Source organism: Neovison vison, chromosome 5 (genome assembly GCF_020171115.1).
Source record: "Neovison vison isolate M4711 chromosome 5, ASM_NN_V1, whole genome shotgun sequence".
NCBI lineage: Eukaryota > Metazoa > Chordata > Mammalia > Carnivora > Mustelidae > Neogale > Neogale vison.
In genome coordinates this window covers 104,640,782-104,657,595 of record NC_058095.1, presented here as the reverse complement: position 1 = coordinate 104,657,595, position 16,814 = coordinate 104,640,782, and the positions used below count along the sequence as shown (strand labels likewise).

At 45.6% G+C, this 16,814-nt stretch overlaps 1 protein-coding gene across 1 annotated transcript; it reads left to right on the top strand.

The window, feature by feature from the left end:
• The first annotated feature begins 1,405 nt into the window (after positions 1 to 1,405).
• On the top strand, positions 1,406 to 8,181 carry CCDC70 (coiled-coil domain containing 70). The gene is made up of 2 exons (XM_044250665.1): positions 1,406 to 1,460; positions 7,433 to 8,181. Exon 2 carries the CDS (start codon positions 7,462 to 7,464, stop codon positions 8,179 to 8,181), a length of 720 nt encoding a protein of 239 aa, XP_044106600.1. The 5' UTR covers positions 1,406 to 1,460; positions 7,433 to 7,461.
• The last annotated feature ends 8,633 nt before the right edge of the window (positions 8,182 to 16,814 follow it).

Below are 16,814 nucleotides of genomic sequence, written 5' to 3'. Positions count from 1 at the left end.
CAAAGATATAGAAGATTGGAGCATAGTTAAAAACTTAACCTAATTCATATACAGAGAGAACATAGCAACAAACAACTGAAGGACACCAATTATTTTCGAGTGAACATGAAACATTTATCAAAATTTAATAGATGCAGGGCCATAAAGCAAGTCTTAACAAATTGAAATGATACAAAATATACAAACCATATGCTTTGTACAGACATAGAGTGGAATGGAGCTAGAAATCAACAGCAAAAAGGTAATTGGAAATCCCCACGTTTTTGGAAATTAAGTAACATACTTATACATAGCCAGTGGGTCAAAGAAGAAATTACACTGGATATCAGAAAATAGTTTAACTGAAGGATAGTTAAAATGTGACATATCAAAACATGTGAGATCAAGTAAGTGTATTTATAGGGAAAGGGATAGTCTTCAGAATATATATTAGAAAAGAATGATGATTAAAGCCAATGATTGGGACCTCTAGAATGGCCATGAAAGGGAACAAGTTGGGTTTGGAGTCCCCAAAATCCCTTTCTCCAAAGAATCATTACTATTTGACCTGTCTGGCAGTTCACTGAAAAGTTCCATCCACAGGACTTGTCTGTGTTTGACCTAAGTCAATGCTAATTTTGTACAAATAGGCTTTACCTCGGGGCATTTGCCAAAAAAAATATAGTGGCAGTTTTTTAATATCTCAGTTTCCTGAGGCAGTATTACCAGTTGGAGCTAAAAAGAAGCTGAGAAATAACCTAAAAGGAAAAACTGGGGAATAACATGGAGACACCGAAAAATTCTAACATATTTATGGGAATCGAGAAGGTCACACATATGTGACTGTGTACATGCCTCATAATCCTTCACCTCTAGCTGACCTTGAGGTCTTGCACAGCAAGGAACTGAAGGCTAAGGCAGAATTGTGGACTCCCTACATGAGCACAGACAGATCAATTGCGATTATCCCGTCTAAGCAATAGAAATTTGGAAAAAAAGAATGAAGAAAATGGACAGAGCCCCAGAGACCTGTAGGATACCCTCAAGCTACTAACTTGCATATAAAAGGAATCCTAAAAGAAGAATAAAGTGGAAGAAAGAATATTTGAAGAGATCATGGCCAAGAACTTCTCAAGTTTGAGGAAAAACCACTGCATCAAATCTGCATCTCTAAGAAGCTCAACAAATCACAGGTAGTATAAACTCAAAGGGATGCATGAGCGCATCACAGTCAAACTGTCAAAAGCCAAAGACAGCATCTCGAGAGCAGCAAGAGAAAGGATTCTTCACCTACAAACCCACAACCGCAACGTGGTTTTCCAGAAGCCTGCTCCTGGACACCATCCAGGTAGAATGTGAGGTAACAATCATTTGTGAGTCATCAACAGCCACCTTATTGGTGAAGTCAAAGATGGAAGATGGGCAAGTTTTTCTCTCTCTACTCCTTAAAGTCTCCTACCCATCCTGGCCCTCCCTACCCTGTGAGTCAGGACTAAGAGGGGCAGAGGGGTCACTGCAAACAGCATTAGGGGGTCTGTGATGTAACAATGGTTGCCTGCCCTCTGAGGGCTACGGTACTTGCCCACTTGGGAAACAGCTAAGTAGTAAGTAACGGTTGGCTTTAGATTGGATAGTAGTGTCTTGAAGCATAGAGTTATACATAATGTTTTCCTTAAAACTACATTCTTGTCCTGAAGTACTATACTGAAGATGAGGCGTGTTTCTTTGGTTCATGTTTTTATATCTCTGTAGGTACACCTTTACAGTTTTATCTTTTGCTTTATATCTACATACACTTCTATGTATTTGATATCACGCTTAATTTATCTCTTCTTCAAAGATAATTTAAGTCGTCATGAGAAAAACTTGCAAATGAATTTTCCCTAACATTCTAACCCAGGGACTCCCCTTCGTTCAGTTGCCATTTACTTAACACGTATTATGTACCTGTCGTTTTACAGGATACCAGACACAGAGGTGTGAGATGGAGTGCTCCTAGTGGGACAAGAGGGGCATCTGCTCAGTCTTAACTTGGTGGAGACAGGGGTGTCTGGAGAGGCTGTTAGAGGAGGTGACCAAGTCCTGAAGAGTTAGCTGGGTGAAGGAAAGTGGGGTTAGGCAAAGGCTATCTAAGGAGAGAGAACAGCATGGCGGGGAACTGAGGAAACCTTGGCATGTTTGAGGCTAGAGCCTAGGCATCAGGGAAGGTGGCTGAGAGATACAGCAAGAAATGGCTTTCTATTTATTGAGCTCTTACTATGGGCCAGGTACTGGGCTAGGTACTTGACATACCCAATTCATCCTCTGTAAGAGCTCCATGAGGTGTGGGTACTGCCTTCTGAGGATAAAGTATATTCCATTGGGAAAAGGAGGCCACGAAGAGATGGGGAAAGAGCAGTCTAGGAGGTGGGACCAGAGCAGGATGGCCTTGTGTTATAGGAGCCAAGGGGAAGGAGCTTCAAAAAGGACTAATGTCAAATGCTACCCAGAGGTCAGTGAGGACAAAGGACTAAGCAACTAGCAAGTCACTCATGATTTTGACAAATTTAATTTCAGTGGCAGAAGGAGGCAAAAGACAGATTGCTGGCGGATGAGGCATACATGCAATTCAGAAGCGGTGTATAGTGATAGGCAGCTGCTCTTTGAGAAGAGTCTTCGAGGGAAAGAGGGCTAGCAAATGAGCACAGGGAGTTAGTGGATTCTATGGTTGGGCAGTTGGGTGGTCGTTTGAAGTGTGTTTGTGTGCCCAGAGGCCAGAATGAGCAGAAAGAGAGAGAGAGAGAGAGAGAGAGAGACGGGGAAGGTCCATAAGGGATTGCTGAGGAAATAATGTTCCTACTGGGTTGTGAGAAGATGGGGGTGGGGAGGGCCCAGCTTTGGCCAGGAGCCCAGAGGAGAGCATTAACCCGGATGTGAATGCCAAGACAGGGTGCTGGAAGCTGAAGAAGCTTCAGCCCATGGGCCTCTGTTTCTCCACACGTAGGAACCCAGATCCTCTGGCAACAAGGGGCAGTCCTTGAATACTTGACTTATAATACATTTATTTCTTGTCAGCAAGTGCCATAAGCAGATTTCTCCTGATGTTGCCAAGCAGGCAATCAGACTTGGGGGGAAAATCAGGTAGAGTGAACACTTAGTGCTCACAGACCTGTGATTTGTAGATTTTTTTCTCGAGTGACTGCATGGACTGAGCCAGCCCCCCCGAACTGACTTCTCCACCCAGCTTTGAGGGGCTCTCTCCTCATGAATGCCCACACTGTTCATGGAGCACAGCCCTGAGAGGAAAGCCCGCCAAGAGCAACAACCAGTGTTAGAGCAGCAAATGCGTGCAGGCATGGAAAGAGCCAGAGAAGAGCTTGGAAGAAACTGGACAAGAGAAATGCGGACTTAGGCAACTGTTGGTATCTCTGGCCAAAAGGAGAAGGGAATTTATTAATCTGATTCCGTGAGGGCTCTAGTTAGTGCGAACATTACCCAAGGAGTAAGAAATAAAGCTTTAGTGTAATTTTGGAAGGTGGTTACTTTTGGTGTTGGGATAGGTCCAGGAAACACTTCAGAAGAAAGCCAGAAGCCTGCCCCAAAATGGTTTTTCTGTTGGTTGGTTGGTTGGTTGGTTTTGTTTTGTTGCGAATTGGGAACAGACAGGTTCCACTTATGAAAGTAGACTTTTGTGACTGTTGTTTCATTGTTTATTCAAAAATATAGTTATTTTCTTCAGTGGTAACATTCCATCTTCTTTGATTTGCTTTTTAGGGGGGGAGTCGGCATAGTTTCCTCCAGCAGTAGGATTGTGTGAGGAGAAAAGAGGTTCATTTAAAATTAGTGACCAGGTTGCTAAATGTTATCATTAAGTTGTTATCAGTAAGTCAAGGGCTTGATACAAATGCTGTCACTCTTATACACACACACACACACACACACACATACACATACACACAGCCTTCCTAGTGAAAATATGAGCCCGATGGTGTTTACAAACAGTATTGTTTGACCACGTAATGCACTCCTGGCACTTACTAACAGAATCTTGACTCACCTACTTAATTGTTTGAATGGGTTTTTAACTTGCTCAAGCTTGAGTTATGTAATGAGGTTAATCAAGGTGCCCATCTCATAGTATGGTTAACAGGATTAAACAGATAGTGCTGGTAAAGTGCCCAGCATCAAAGGGCTGAATGAATGTGCGTGTAGTCACTGTTGTTCCTGACATTGTAATTAGAAAGCTGATTGCCGTTGCCTGCGGTCCTGGACTCCAGCTGACCCAGAGGCTTTGCCCACAGAGTTTCCTAAACCAGTTCAACAAACACTCGTTGAGGGCCTGCTTTGTGTTCTCGTAAAGGAAAGCGGTAAATGCAGGCACTTGAAGGAGGAGGCACTTTTTCCCACCTCAAGATATCGACAGTAACATAAATAAGACAAATAACCAAAATACAACATAGAAAATCAAAATTCCAAAATTCAATGAAATTCAGTTCAAGTCAACCAACATTTTTATCAATTACCTCCTCATATCCACAGCTTCATATGAGATACTGGGTTACAGGGATGGCAACAAGGCACACCCACACCTGATTTCAAGCAAATGTGACAAGTAAATCAGGGGACTGGGTAGACGCAGTACGATGGAAGAGGTGGTGATTGACTTCAGCTGGAGGTAGCTTTTTTTTTTTTTTTAAAGATTTATTTATCTTTAAATAAATAAGAGAGGGAGAGAGGGAGAGCATGGTGGGGAGGGGTAGAGGGAGAGGGAGAATCTCAAGCAAACTCCCCGCTGAGCACAGAGCCTCAGGCGGGGCTGGATCTCATGACCCTGAGATCACAACCTGAGCTGAAATCAAGAGTTGGACAGATGTGTAACCAGCTGCCACCCAGGCTCCCTGGAGGGTCCAAGTAGCTTTCAGAGGGGACGGTGCAGACAAGAATTCAAGCCCACAATGGGAGACTATGGGGGATGCAGCACGTTCCTTGGCCTGGAGGCAAGAACAAGAAACTGCGGGTCTTGTCCAGAGAACTGGATACAGTCTATTATTACTGAAACTTAGCTTTGGAGACAGTGGGCATCTTATCAGGGTGTTGGATTGGGCTGGGGTCTTCAGAGCTTTGTGAGCAGGCGTGATGTGATGTGTTTTAGAAACACCCCTGGGGCAGATGGAAGGGTAAGATCAATCCCAGAACAACAGGAGACGGTAGGAGGTGTCCTGGCCTGAACCAGTTGTGGTCAAGGAGATGAAGCAGGGGCTGGGGTTTCAAGAAATGTTAACCGGGAGGGTTGGTGATGGATTCAAAGTCTGGTGAGGAAGAGGAAGGAGTCGGGGTGAGCTCCAGGTTTCTGCTTGTGTGGCTGGGTGAATATGGCGGTGCCACCAGCTGCCCACAGTGGAGCCACCGTCTCTCTTAAACATGCACACACACACCCCCCAGCTGTGTCCTTCCTTCTCCCTCCACGCTCTCCTCCCAAGTCAGAAAATGGAAAAAGGAGAAAGACCAGAAATTCTCCATTGCATGGTGCTCAGCCAGGCCCACGGAGTGAGGCCGACCCTGGCAGCTGCTTCCAGAAAGCTCAAAATGGAAATCAATGGCCTCACCAGGGGCACGCCCTCCTTGTCTTCCCTGCTTCTACCCATTCTCCAATGTCTAACCTTTTCTGTCATCCCTTGACCCACCTTTGCAGTTACTGGAATGTCGGTGGGGAGGTCTGAAAGTTCTAATACCTGATACCTCAGATACATGGCAATGTTTTCCTCTCCCTCTCCCTGTTCTGTTCTTATATTTTCCTTTCTTTTCTTTTTTCTTTCTTTCCCTTCCTTCCTTCCTTTTCCCCTAGCTTATATTTTATCGTGAAATACAATACACTAACTGGAGTACATAGAGTATAAACATAGAGTGTAGCACATTTTTCTAATGAACACACACGCGACCATCACCCAAGTCAAGAAACAGAAGACTGCAAGCCCCTCAGAAGCCCCCCTCAGCCCCCCTCACATCCTCATCTAGACACCCCCTTAGTATCACACCTCCCACCCCACCCTCACCCCTACAAGTAGCCACTATCTCGAATTATGGGACTCACTTCCTTGCTGTGCCTTTTTGTGTTATCGCCTATGTATATGTCCATAAACAACAGAGTTTAGTTTTGCCTCTTTGGGAACTCAATTTTTTGAAATCATTTGATCCTGGTTCTTTCTTTCAACATTTATAAGATTCACCCGCATTGTTGCACATAGCTATGCTCTCCAGTGCGTGAACAGATTACCATTTTTTTAATAAAATTTTTTTAAATATTTTATTTATTTGACAGAGAGAGAGAGAGAGATCACAAGTAGGCAGAGAGGCAGGCAGAGAGAGAGGTGGAAGCAGGCTCCCTGCCGAGCAGAGAGTCCGATGCGGGGCTCGATCCCAGGACTCTCGGATCATGACCCAAGCCGAAGGCAGAGGCTTTAACCCACTGAGCCACCCAGGCGCCCCCAGATTACCATTTTTAAATTCCGTTCTATTGTGATGTTCATTGGATTGTTTGCAGTGTTGTGCTTCCCTGAACAAAGCTCCTCAGACATTCTTATATGTATATCCTGGTCACGATTCATAAGTTTCCTCCAGGTACATATCTGGAAGTGGAGCTGCTGGGTCATAACACGTCTTCCCTACAGTGCAATGTTACTCCCTATTGTGAGAGCTCCTCTTTTCCATATGCCAACATGTGGCATTGTCTCTCAACCTACTGTTTTAAGCCTCTGGTCCCCAAAAAGACTTTTCTACTAAAACGGTCCCCTCTAGGTCAGTGGGTCTCACGCTCTGTTTTCCAGGTGACCTGTGACAGGATATTCACATATATGGCACCCTGTCATGAGCGTGACCATGAAAAGGTTATAAGCAATCCCCAAGTGAGAATGACACAACTTTAAATGAATTCTGGTGGACACTTGGATGGCTCAGTTGGTTAAGCCACTGCCTTCAGCTCAGGTCATGATCCCGGGATCCTGGAATCGAGTCCCGCATCAGGCTCCTTGCTCACTGGGGAGCCTGCTTCTCTCTCTGCCTCTGCCTGTCAGTCTGCCTGCTTGTGCTCTTTCTCTCTCTCTGACAAATAAAATCTTTTTAAAAAATAAATGAATTCTGGTTGGTTTAACAAAAGTAAGTCATCTGGGGGTTGCATTACTTAAAAGCAAAAAATCCCGTGACACACCCCTTAAGTGAGCACAACATACTCGTGTGTTCTGGTGCCCTTGTTGAGAACCCCTGTCCTTGTTGGCTGAGACTCTCTGATTTTAGCAGCCTTGAGCTTGAATATACTAACCGCCTCTTCAGCCCAAAGGCATGACCCCCCAGCATGTTTGTCTACCAAATCTTGGCTCTCACAAATACAGCTGATGGGACAAAGAGAGAAACAGGTAATACAGGGGCTTGTTCTCTGGCATGTGATACTCATGAACATGTTTTTGTGGTGCCCCCACAGGGTTTGACCAGCTGACCTGGACCTGGCCAATGGCCCTGTCCTCCATCATGGCCACCGCACCATTCTGGCTCACTAAGAAGATGTTTCCCTTCAAGGTGAGCAAATGGATGGGGCTTGCTTGCTTCCGGTCAATGGTGGGCTCCTCACCCAACATTCGCCAGAAGAAACTAATCTATAAACTGCAGGAGGAAAAGGCTTTTCGGGAAGAGATGAACATTTTTCGTGAGAAAATAGAAGACTTCAGGGAAGAGATGTGGAATTTCCGAGGCAAGATCCGTGCTTTCCGGGGTCAGATCTTAGGTTTTTGGGAAGAGGAGCGACCTTTCTGGGAAGAAGAGAAAACCTTCTGGAAAGAGGAAAAAACCTTCTGGGAAATGGAAAGATCTTTCCGAGAAGAAGAGGAAACCTTTTGGAAAAAGTATCGTACCTTTTGGAAGGAGGATAAGGCCTTTTGGAAAGAGGACAATGTCTTATGGGAAAGAGACCGGAACCTTCTTCAGGAGGACAAGGCCCTGTGGGAGGAAGAGAAAGCCCTGTGGGTAGAGGAAAGAGCTCTTCTTGAGGAGGAGAAGGCCCTGTGGGAGGATAAAAAGTCCCTCTGGGAGGAAGAGAACGCTCTCTGGGAGGAGGAGAAAGCATTCTGGGTAGAAGGTGGTGGCCATATTGCCGAGGAGCAGATACCTGAAGACGGGCACTATAACGCCGACGGAGGGCCACAACCACCAGCCTTCTCCCGAGGCAGAGCTTGAGCCCCAGAAACAAGGGCCACAGGGTCCAGGCTCTGCTGGATTGGGATTCAAGTCCAGGATGACCCCATATGTGGGAGAAAAGATGTGCTTGTTGGTCTCCTTGCTTCAAAAGATCTAATAAAGTCCTGGGGAGAGGTTTGGGAAAACAACTTCTTCAATAGGGCCAGCTTCATTTTTTTCTCCGAGGCCATATTCCCACCCGCCAGGCTGTACGGCTGTCTGCACACAGCTCGGTTCTGCGCGCTTCCCCCCTGAGCCCCGCATGTGGGAGTGTCCGTGAACAGAGACCCTGTGGCTCTCTCTGAAAGTCCGAATGGGGGAGGAGAGGCTCAGACAACTCCAGCTAGAGACAGACAGGGACAGAGAGCAGCTGAGCCACCCACACTACTGTCACGCTGTGGGACAATCATTTCTTTTCCACTCTGAACAGTCTCAGAGACCTGGAGAGCGTTCACGGCTTTTCAAAGAAGGCCACAGGGCTCTCAAACAACTCACCTGTGCTTCTTGCTCCCCTGTGACCCATTTGGAATACAAGAGGGGGGGGATCCCCTAATGGTCCTATTGCTCTTACTGTTGCCCCAAACTTCTCCACTTCCCGCTTCTCTGTGGCGGAGAAAGGGGCGTGGCCTAAGGCCGAGGCTCTAAAGCACCGCCCACTAAAGCACCGCCCTTCCCGGATGATGAAGTCACCTGGACCGTGTAGGACAGTCTCCCTGCCACCGTGTGTTCCCGTTCACACAGGTGTCACTGAATTATCAATTTCTTTAAGTTTCTCTCTCTCCATTCTTTTTAAAATTAAAATGCCCTGGGTTCATAAAAGTTAAATGAATGTACACTAATGTGGTCGGCAACTCAAACACCCAACTTCTCTTCTGGGTCTAGATGGTCTATATGGGCATTGGTACGGAAAGGACTGGAGAGTAGACAGTAAGAGATGTCCAGTAAGAAACCTCCGACAGTAAGAAACATCCACTCTCCCCTTTCTGAGGCCTGACCCTCATTGTTATTAACACATCTACTTACCTTGCCTTTGTGCCTCCCTTCCTACCTGACAAGCACTTACACACTCACCAACTCACGTAGCCATCACCATAACTCTGTGGGTTGACAGGAAAAGTACATCAACCCATTGCACAGATGTGGAAACAGATACCTCAGAAAGCAAAGTGACTACATAAGAGCAGTCATGTAGTAAATGGAAGGGTCTGCCTCTGGGCCCCATTCCTTTTCTAATGACAGCCCTAGGTCCTGAAATGTGGCTTTAGATGCCAAAAATGGCATGAGGGCTTGGTGAGCCTTATAGCACTGTGGAATTACACTGTGGTGTGGGGTGGCAGTGGAGAGACTGGGAGAGGAGAGGACAGGTTGCTCCTAAGTGTGCTGAGCAAACTCTCCTAATAGGAGAAGAATGGGTTCATTCCAGGAGCAGCCAGGCCTCTGTGGCTCTGTATCACTGTGGGAATGTTCAGGTTTCGGGCAAGACCTCTGACTGTCAGGAGTCAGGGCCAGGGCTGTAGGAGGAGCTTCCTCCTTTCTCTCACACCCTGCCTTGCCTCCTCAGCCCCCGATGGACCCCTGGGCAGACTTCAGCAAGCTGTGGGAACAAGATGGCGGTGTGGAGAATCAGTTTTCAGGGGGAGACAACTGGACAGCCCAACTCAAGAAGACCTTTCTAGTGGATGTGCAGGAGGGCGGGAACCCCAATGCAGCAAGAGCCGCGGAGTCAGGGATGCCCAGTGATTCTTTTCCAAACAAGAGCAAAGAGAATTGTTTATCTTAGGACCAAAGAAACATAAATCTGGTGGAGGAGGAACTGAGGTGCAGGGATGGAAAGCCCCCACTATCCCCCTCCTGCTTTAACAGCATCCCATAGAAACCATTTGGAGACAACTGCCAGCTGAAGGACTGGAGGAGTGGCCCAGAGAGGACAGAAACACCTGTCTATGATTCCATCTTTCCTCCACCATCCTGGGCTCTGTTCTCTAGGTAGGGAGACAGGCAGGTAAAGAGGCTAGTGCCTACCAAGGTGATGAGAACAGTGAGAGACAGATCCAAGGAGTGCTCCTTTGATGTCTTTTAACTGAGTCGGGCAGTGGTGGGGGGTGGTGAGTGGAGGAATCTAGAAAGGGAGGGGTGATGACTGGGTGAAGCCTAACAGACCAGTAGGAATTAGGGAACCGAGAGCTAAGGGGGCTACTGGGAGGCCAACAGAGTCCCACAGCTGGGGATGAGTTGGATTTCGTCAACCTGGGAGTGGCCAGCATCAAGGATGATTCGTAGGCTCCTGACGGGGACCCAAGGGGAGGTGGCTATGCCGGTCACTGAGAAGAGGCCAAGGAAGAGCAGGATGGGGAGCTTTTGGGGGGTGGGGGGAGATGAAGAGTATAGTCTGAGATACACAAGATGGCAGGACCCCTTCATCTGATGTGTAGAGCAAGTTCTCCAAGCCTGCTCAACTCTTGGGTGATCTCAAACTTTCTCCTCATTTTCCACCCAACAACAAGTTGTGCCGCCAGCACCCCTTTGTTCCATAAGTCATGCACTGGTCAGCGACTTCTCCACCCACTCATTCATCCAACCACCACTGTGCCTTGTGCATACTGGGCTCTACCTGGGAACATGCTGATTCCCACCCATCTGAAGCTTGCAGTCTGGAGTGAAGGCAATCATCAAATCACAACGTAATTATTTGTAAAATTTGACAAATACCAGGAAGGAGGAGGGTGCGTGGGGCTGCCTCTTTGAGAGGACCCCAAGAGTACATCCCACTTCAACATTTTAAACAGAGAACAGGCTCTCTAGAGATAGGAAACCAAACCAAAATTTAGACAAAAGAAAACATAGGGTTAGGTAAGCGGCATAAGCTACTAGAGAGTCATTTAACCTCATAGGTGTTCACAGATAAAAGAAAGGATGCAGCATGTCCGTGAAAGCAGCTTCTAGCCTCTGTGTTATGATTACTAGTGTTATCACAAACATACGTAGACTTGTTCACAGAGCAGCTGCCGAAGCTGGTTTCCTCTTGGAGGCGGCACCGGTGACAGCATGTGGCTGTTCTGTGGCTGGAGTCACAGGCAGACATCTGAGGAGGAGCTTGGCTCCCTTTCTTTGATCTTGTGGCAGGAAGCATGTCATCTGTGCCCTCTTGGGGTCCTGCTCCTCTGCCAGGCCCCAGATTTAAAATCATCTTTATTCCGGGGCGCCTGGGTGGCTCAGTGGGTTAAGCCACTGCCTTCGGCTCAGGTCATGATCGCAGGGTCCTGGGATCGAGTCCCGAATCGGGCTCTCTGCTCGGCAGGGAGCCTGCTTCCCTCTCTCTCTCTCTCTGCCTGCCTCTCTGTCTACTTGTGATTTCTCTCTGTCAAATAAATAAATAAAATCTTTAAAAAAAATCATCTTTATTCCAGAATCATAATGCAGACACTGAAAGATCCAGGAGTGCCAGAAACAGCATCTATTACCATAACTATTACCTTGCCATGGAATTCACTCCCTCCAAAGCCTGAGTCCGCCTGATGCTCCTACCTGAACCTGCCAGAAGGGGAAGGATAGCATATTTTTAAAAGATTTATTTATTTTATTTTTAAAAAGATTTTATTTATTTATTTATTTGAGAGAGAGTGTGAGAAAGCACAAGCAGGGAGCACAGCAGAGAGAGAGGGAGAAGTAGGCTCCCCACCAAGCAGGGAGCCCCATGTGGGGCTCGATCCCAGGATCTGAGATCATAACCTGAGACAAAGGCAGAGGCTTAACTGACTGAGCCATCCAGGCACCCAATAAAATATTTATTTATTTATTTATTTATTTATTTATTTATTTATTTATTGAGCAGGGGGAGGGACAGAGTGAGAGAAAGAATCTTATGCAGACTCCCCACTGAGCATGGACCTCAACAAGGAGTTCCAACCTATGACCTGGGCTGAGATCGCGACCTGAGCGGAAATCATGAGTGGGTGGCTTAGTTGGCTAAGTCACCCAGGTACTTCAGAAGGACAGCATTTTCCCTAAATTCCTTAGGGAAATGTGATCTGTTCGTGGGAGTTGTAAAGGCTGTGAACCACACACATCAGACTCACCTGGGATTGATTGCCAAAACTACGATTCCTGGGCACCACCCTAGACTGGATCTCAGTTTCTGGGGGCCACGCCTTAAAACCTGTATTTTAAAACGTGTTTTCCAGATGATTTTTATGCAAACTAAATTCTAGGAAACACTTGTGTGTAGGTTAATAAAAAAAAAAAAGCATTGGGATTGAACTCAAATATCCTGATTCTATTTCCAGTTCTATCACTCATGGCTAAGAGCTTGAGGGACCAGGTCGAGCCTCTGTTTCCTCAGCTGCAGAAGCAGTGACATCACTAACTGAAGAAGTCCTTGTTGGCAAGTGTTGCAAGGGAAAGGACTAATAACACAGCTTCTTTATAAAGAAATCTTCGCTGTTTCTCCCCACATTTCCTCCTCTTGACCCTTTAGCACTTTCAAGGTGGGTAAAAGTTTAAGAGTTACATAAATGGATAATGGAAACTTTTTTGTTCACTTCTGTATATGTTTGGTTCTATAGAACCAAGTTAATCACTTAACTTATCAAACTCTAGTACTTTCTGGATTTTTTATTGTAATTATAATTTCAAGCTCCACTGAGGGTATCTTCCTCTGTAGTGTTTCTTAATGAGAGGGTCTTTGGCATTTGGGATTGGAAAATTCTTCATTGTGAAGTATTTTCTAAAACTTTAATGATTTAGCATCTCTGGCCTCACAAATGCCTGTGTTGCTAGCCAGTCTTTGATGACAAGCAAAAATTACCCTGCCATTTCTACACATTCCACGAACGGTAGTTCTGCTCCATTGAGAACCACAAGTTTCTCAACTAGGACATGCTTAGCTAAGAGGTGGTGAATTTTCATGACCAATCAATACAAATTACTTCTTTTTTAAATTTATTTTTTATTAATTATTTTTATTAACATATAATGTATTATTTGCCCCAGGAGTACAGGTCTGTGAATCACCAGGCTTACACACTTCACAGCACTCACCATAGCACATATCCTCCCCAGTGTCCATAAACCCACCACCCTCTCCCTACCCTCCTCCCCCTGGCAATCCTCAGTTTATAAATTACTTCTTTACATAGGACTGCACCCTGTATGTCCTAGTGGAGACTCAGCAATGAGATTTGGTGAGGGAGTGTGGCGGGCTCAGTATGAGAACACTCAATATGCTTGGGTCAAGAAGATGATTTGATGGCTTCAGTTACCTTCTTTTACCTGATACTTTTTTACCAATGACCTCTGACTAGGAGGAGGATGCTTCTGTGGTTGGATAATATTTTGGAGTGTATAATACTTTATTTTTTGTGTGTGACTTTCTTCCTATTTAACCAGAGTCATCCATTCCCTAGAAAAGATAAAAATGTATATAGGAAGAATCTTTATTCAGTTTTGGCTTTCAAAATATGTTCTTAAGATTCATTTCAGGAGTTTTATGAGAGGTAGAAGAGAAAATAATAAGAAAAATGTTCCAAAAGACAAAACCCAGAAGAAACAAGGATGAAAAGAGGAGTCATTGGCAGTTAAAGATTACAAAAAAAAAAAAAAAATCATGCACCAGCTACTACTTCTACCCTTCCCTAAATCCCAATCAAGAATGGTAAAGAGAAAAAAAAAAAAGAATGGTAAAGAGATTATTGGAAAGATATAAATCCATGTGAACAAAGAAAAGAAGAGAAAGAGGGATAACCAAATTTTGAAAGCAGAAAAGCAGATGGATGAGTAGAGCTGACTTAGAAGAAGCAAAGCTGAATTTTAAACTGGCAGTGGGAAAAGCCGAGAACCAACCCAATTAATACCACAGAGCCCCCTCCTTCCCCAAAGACTCAAGCATTAGCAGACCAGGTACTTCCTGAAGCATAGGTAAAGGGGGAGCTAATGACAGGAAGATTGGATGAAAGTGTTTTTTAGAAGCAAACTCCTAGGGGTGGCTGGGTAGCACAGTTGTTTAAGTGTCTAGCTCAGGTCCTAATCTCAGAGTCTTGAAGTCTTGAGATGGACCCCCAGCCCGGGGTTGGGCTCAGTACAGAGTCTGCTTGAAACTCTTTTTTCTTCCCGCTCTGCCCCTCCTCCCTATGCACGAGTGCTCTCACTCTCTCTCTAAAATAAATGAATAACTCTTTTTAAAAAAAGAAAAAGAAGAAGCAAACTCCTAGATATTCTCCCCCAGTCAGTGCATCCAGGAGGCTGCTGCTTCTCCATTTTATAGAGGACTGGAAATTAATTATTTGGAGAGGACCAAACTCCAAGTCCTTGTGCTGGAGATATTGAGTGTAGCTAAAGATGATGATTCCTTGCTAAAATTGGCTAAAAAGTAAAAATGTACATAAAAAGTATTGAGGACCCCCCCCCGTTGAGACCCCCCACCCCACCCTAGTGGTAGCCAATGTCCAAGATGGCGCCAAAGATTCTTCCCCTATGCGTGCCCTGAGGTAGTCCCTTCCCACATGGAATAGAACAGATTTATACACAGTAGGGTGTGTGAACAATGACAGAGGATGACTTCTGAGACTATGGCTTCTACCTTACTCTCCCTTCAATCACTCAATACAGGGGAGGGCAGCTGCCAGGTCATGAGGACACATGGGGAAAAGATGAGGCCTGCTGCCAACAACTAGCATCTCTTGCTAGGAATGTGAGTGAACCACTTTGGAAGCAGAACCTCCAGACCCAGGTAGAAGACTGTAGACCCGTATCTCACTGACTTTCATGAGAGACCTGAGCCAGAACCACTCACCTAAACTGTCTTTGAATTTCACAGAATTTTGTGAGATAGTTTTTTTTTTAAGTCAAGAGGTCTTAGAATAATCTGTTAATGCAGCAGTAAGTTAATAACACACACACACACACACACACACACACACACACACACCTTTTCTTCCCCTGAAGAAGAATTCTGCTCCCAGAATGCTGGCAGCCAAGCTTGTACCTTCTTGGCAGAAGACTGGAAGAGCTTTCTCAGGGAAAGTTGATCATTCCAGAAAAGCAGGCCTTAAAGTGTGGCACCGGGGCTCACCTGTGCACACAGAGCTCCCAGTCAGCTCTGTATTGGCCCTTCCTTAAATATGAACAGATGCCCAAGGATCAGCGGGTGCTTTAGGAAAACCTCTAATATGACCTAGGCTAAAATTGGCACATAACTGTAATTTGGAGGAAATAGAGAATTTGAGGGGAAAGATAAATCATCATTAATATCTTTAGCGAAATAAGAGAAGATACTGAGTCCCTGAAACAAGGGTAAATAAAATGCTAGAAACTCTCTGAAGCTCAAAAAAGAGTTACTGGCAATAGGACATGGCAGGAATAAAAAGTTCACGAAGTGTGTTGGAAGATAGAACTGAAGAATTCTCTGAGAAAGATGAGCAGAAAGACAAGAAAATAGGTCAGGGGAAGTTATAAATACATGCATGCATACATACATAAATGCCTCATCCAGGACAGCCATCCTCCAAATAATGAGACCCAAAAAGAGTGTAGAAGAAGAAATTATCCAAGAAATAATTCAAGACTATGTCCCAGAACACAAGTTTGCAGATTGAAGAGGCCAGAACTGTGGATAAAAATAGCTCCATCCACGATACGGGATTTCAGAAAACTGAGGGCAAAGACAATATACTGAAAGCCCAGAGGGAGAGGGTAAGAGTTGTGGGAGAGGGACAGTAACACACACAAGACCGGAAATCAAAATGGCTGCAGAGTTCTCCACAGTAGCACAACAGAGAACCATGGAGCAGTGACGTCAACAGTCTGAGAGAAACAATTTCCACCCCCGAGTTCCATCCTCAGCCAAACTGTCCCTCTAGAACTGTATTCTGGGCAATGGTCCTAGCTCCGCAGTCACCAACCTCAATTCTGTGATGTTGCAGGGAAAGCCTGTGAGCACCCTAATATCCTTCAATAAATACCTTGTCTGATAAACTAGCTCGAGTGGGTTTTGCTTCTTTGTGACTGACTAAGTACCAGAACAAGACAGAGAGTAACTGTCTTGCTTAGGCTTTATTCTCAGTGCCTAGTGGATTTTGGGCACTGAGTGCTTAGTACATGTTTACTGATAGAGGTGAGTGAATGAATGAATGAATGAATGAGGTTGTTCCCCTGAGGTCAACAACCGTGACACCTATCTCCCCTGAGGGGAGTGTGGGAGCCCCGTAGGTGCTTCAAGCCCTGCCCCTTCTCAGGTTGGAACCGCGTACCCAGGTTGTCACCCAGGCCATGCAACTCCAGATCCAAATGGGGGTGAAGGAGAGGCACCCCTTGATCTAGGGAGGATACCACTATGACAATATCTTTAACTCCAGACAAAGGTGAATCACATGGATGCTTCCCTAATTCCTGCAGGTCGGTTCAAGCCCCCATCACTACTTGCTTTCTTATTCTTGTTTTTCCCATTGTGAGCCCATCCAGCCGGAAAGGCTGGTCTTGCTCATGCGTCATGACCACGCTACTTGCACATACCTCCCTTCTTGTCCACAGTGTGAAATGAGCTCTGAAGTAACACACAACAGTGCTTGGCAACGGCCCAATGGGGGTCCAATTGCTGGCGGGGTGAGGTTGGGGGGGAGGCCCTGAGTCACTGCATACCA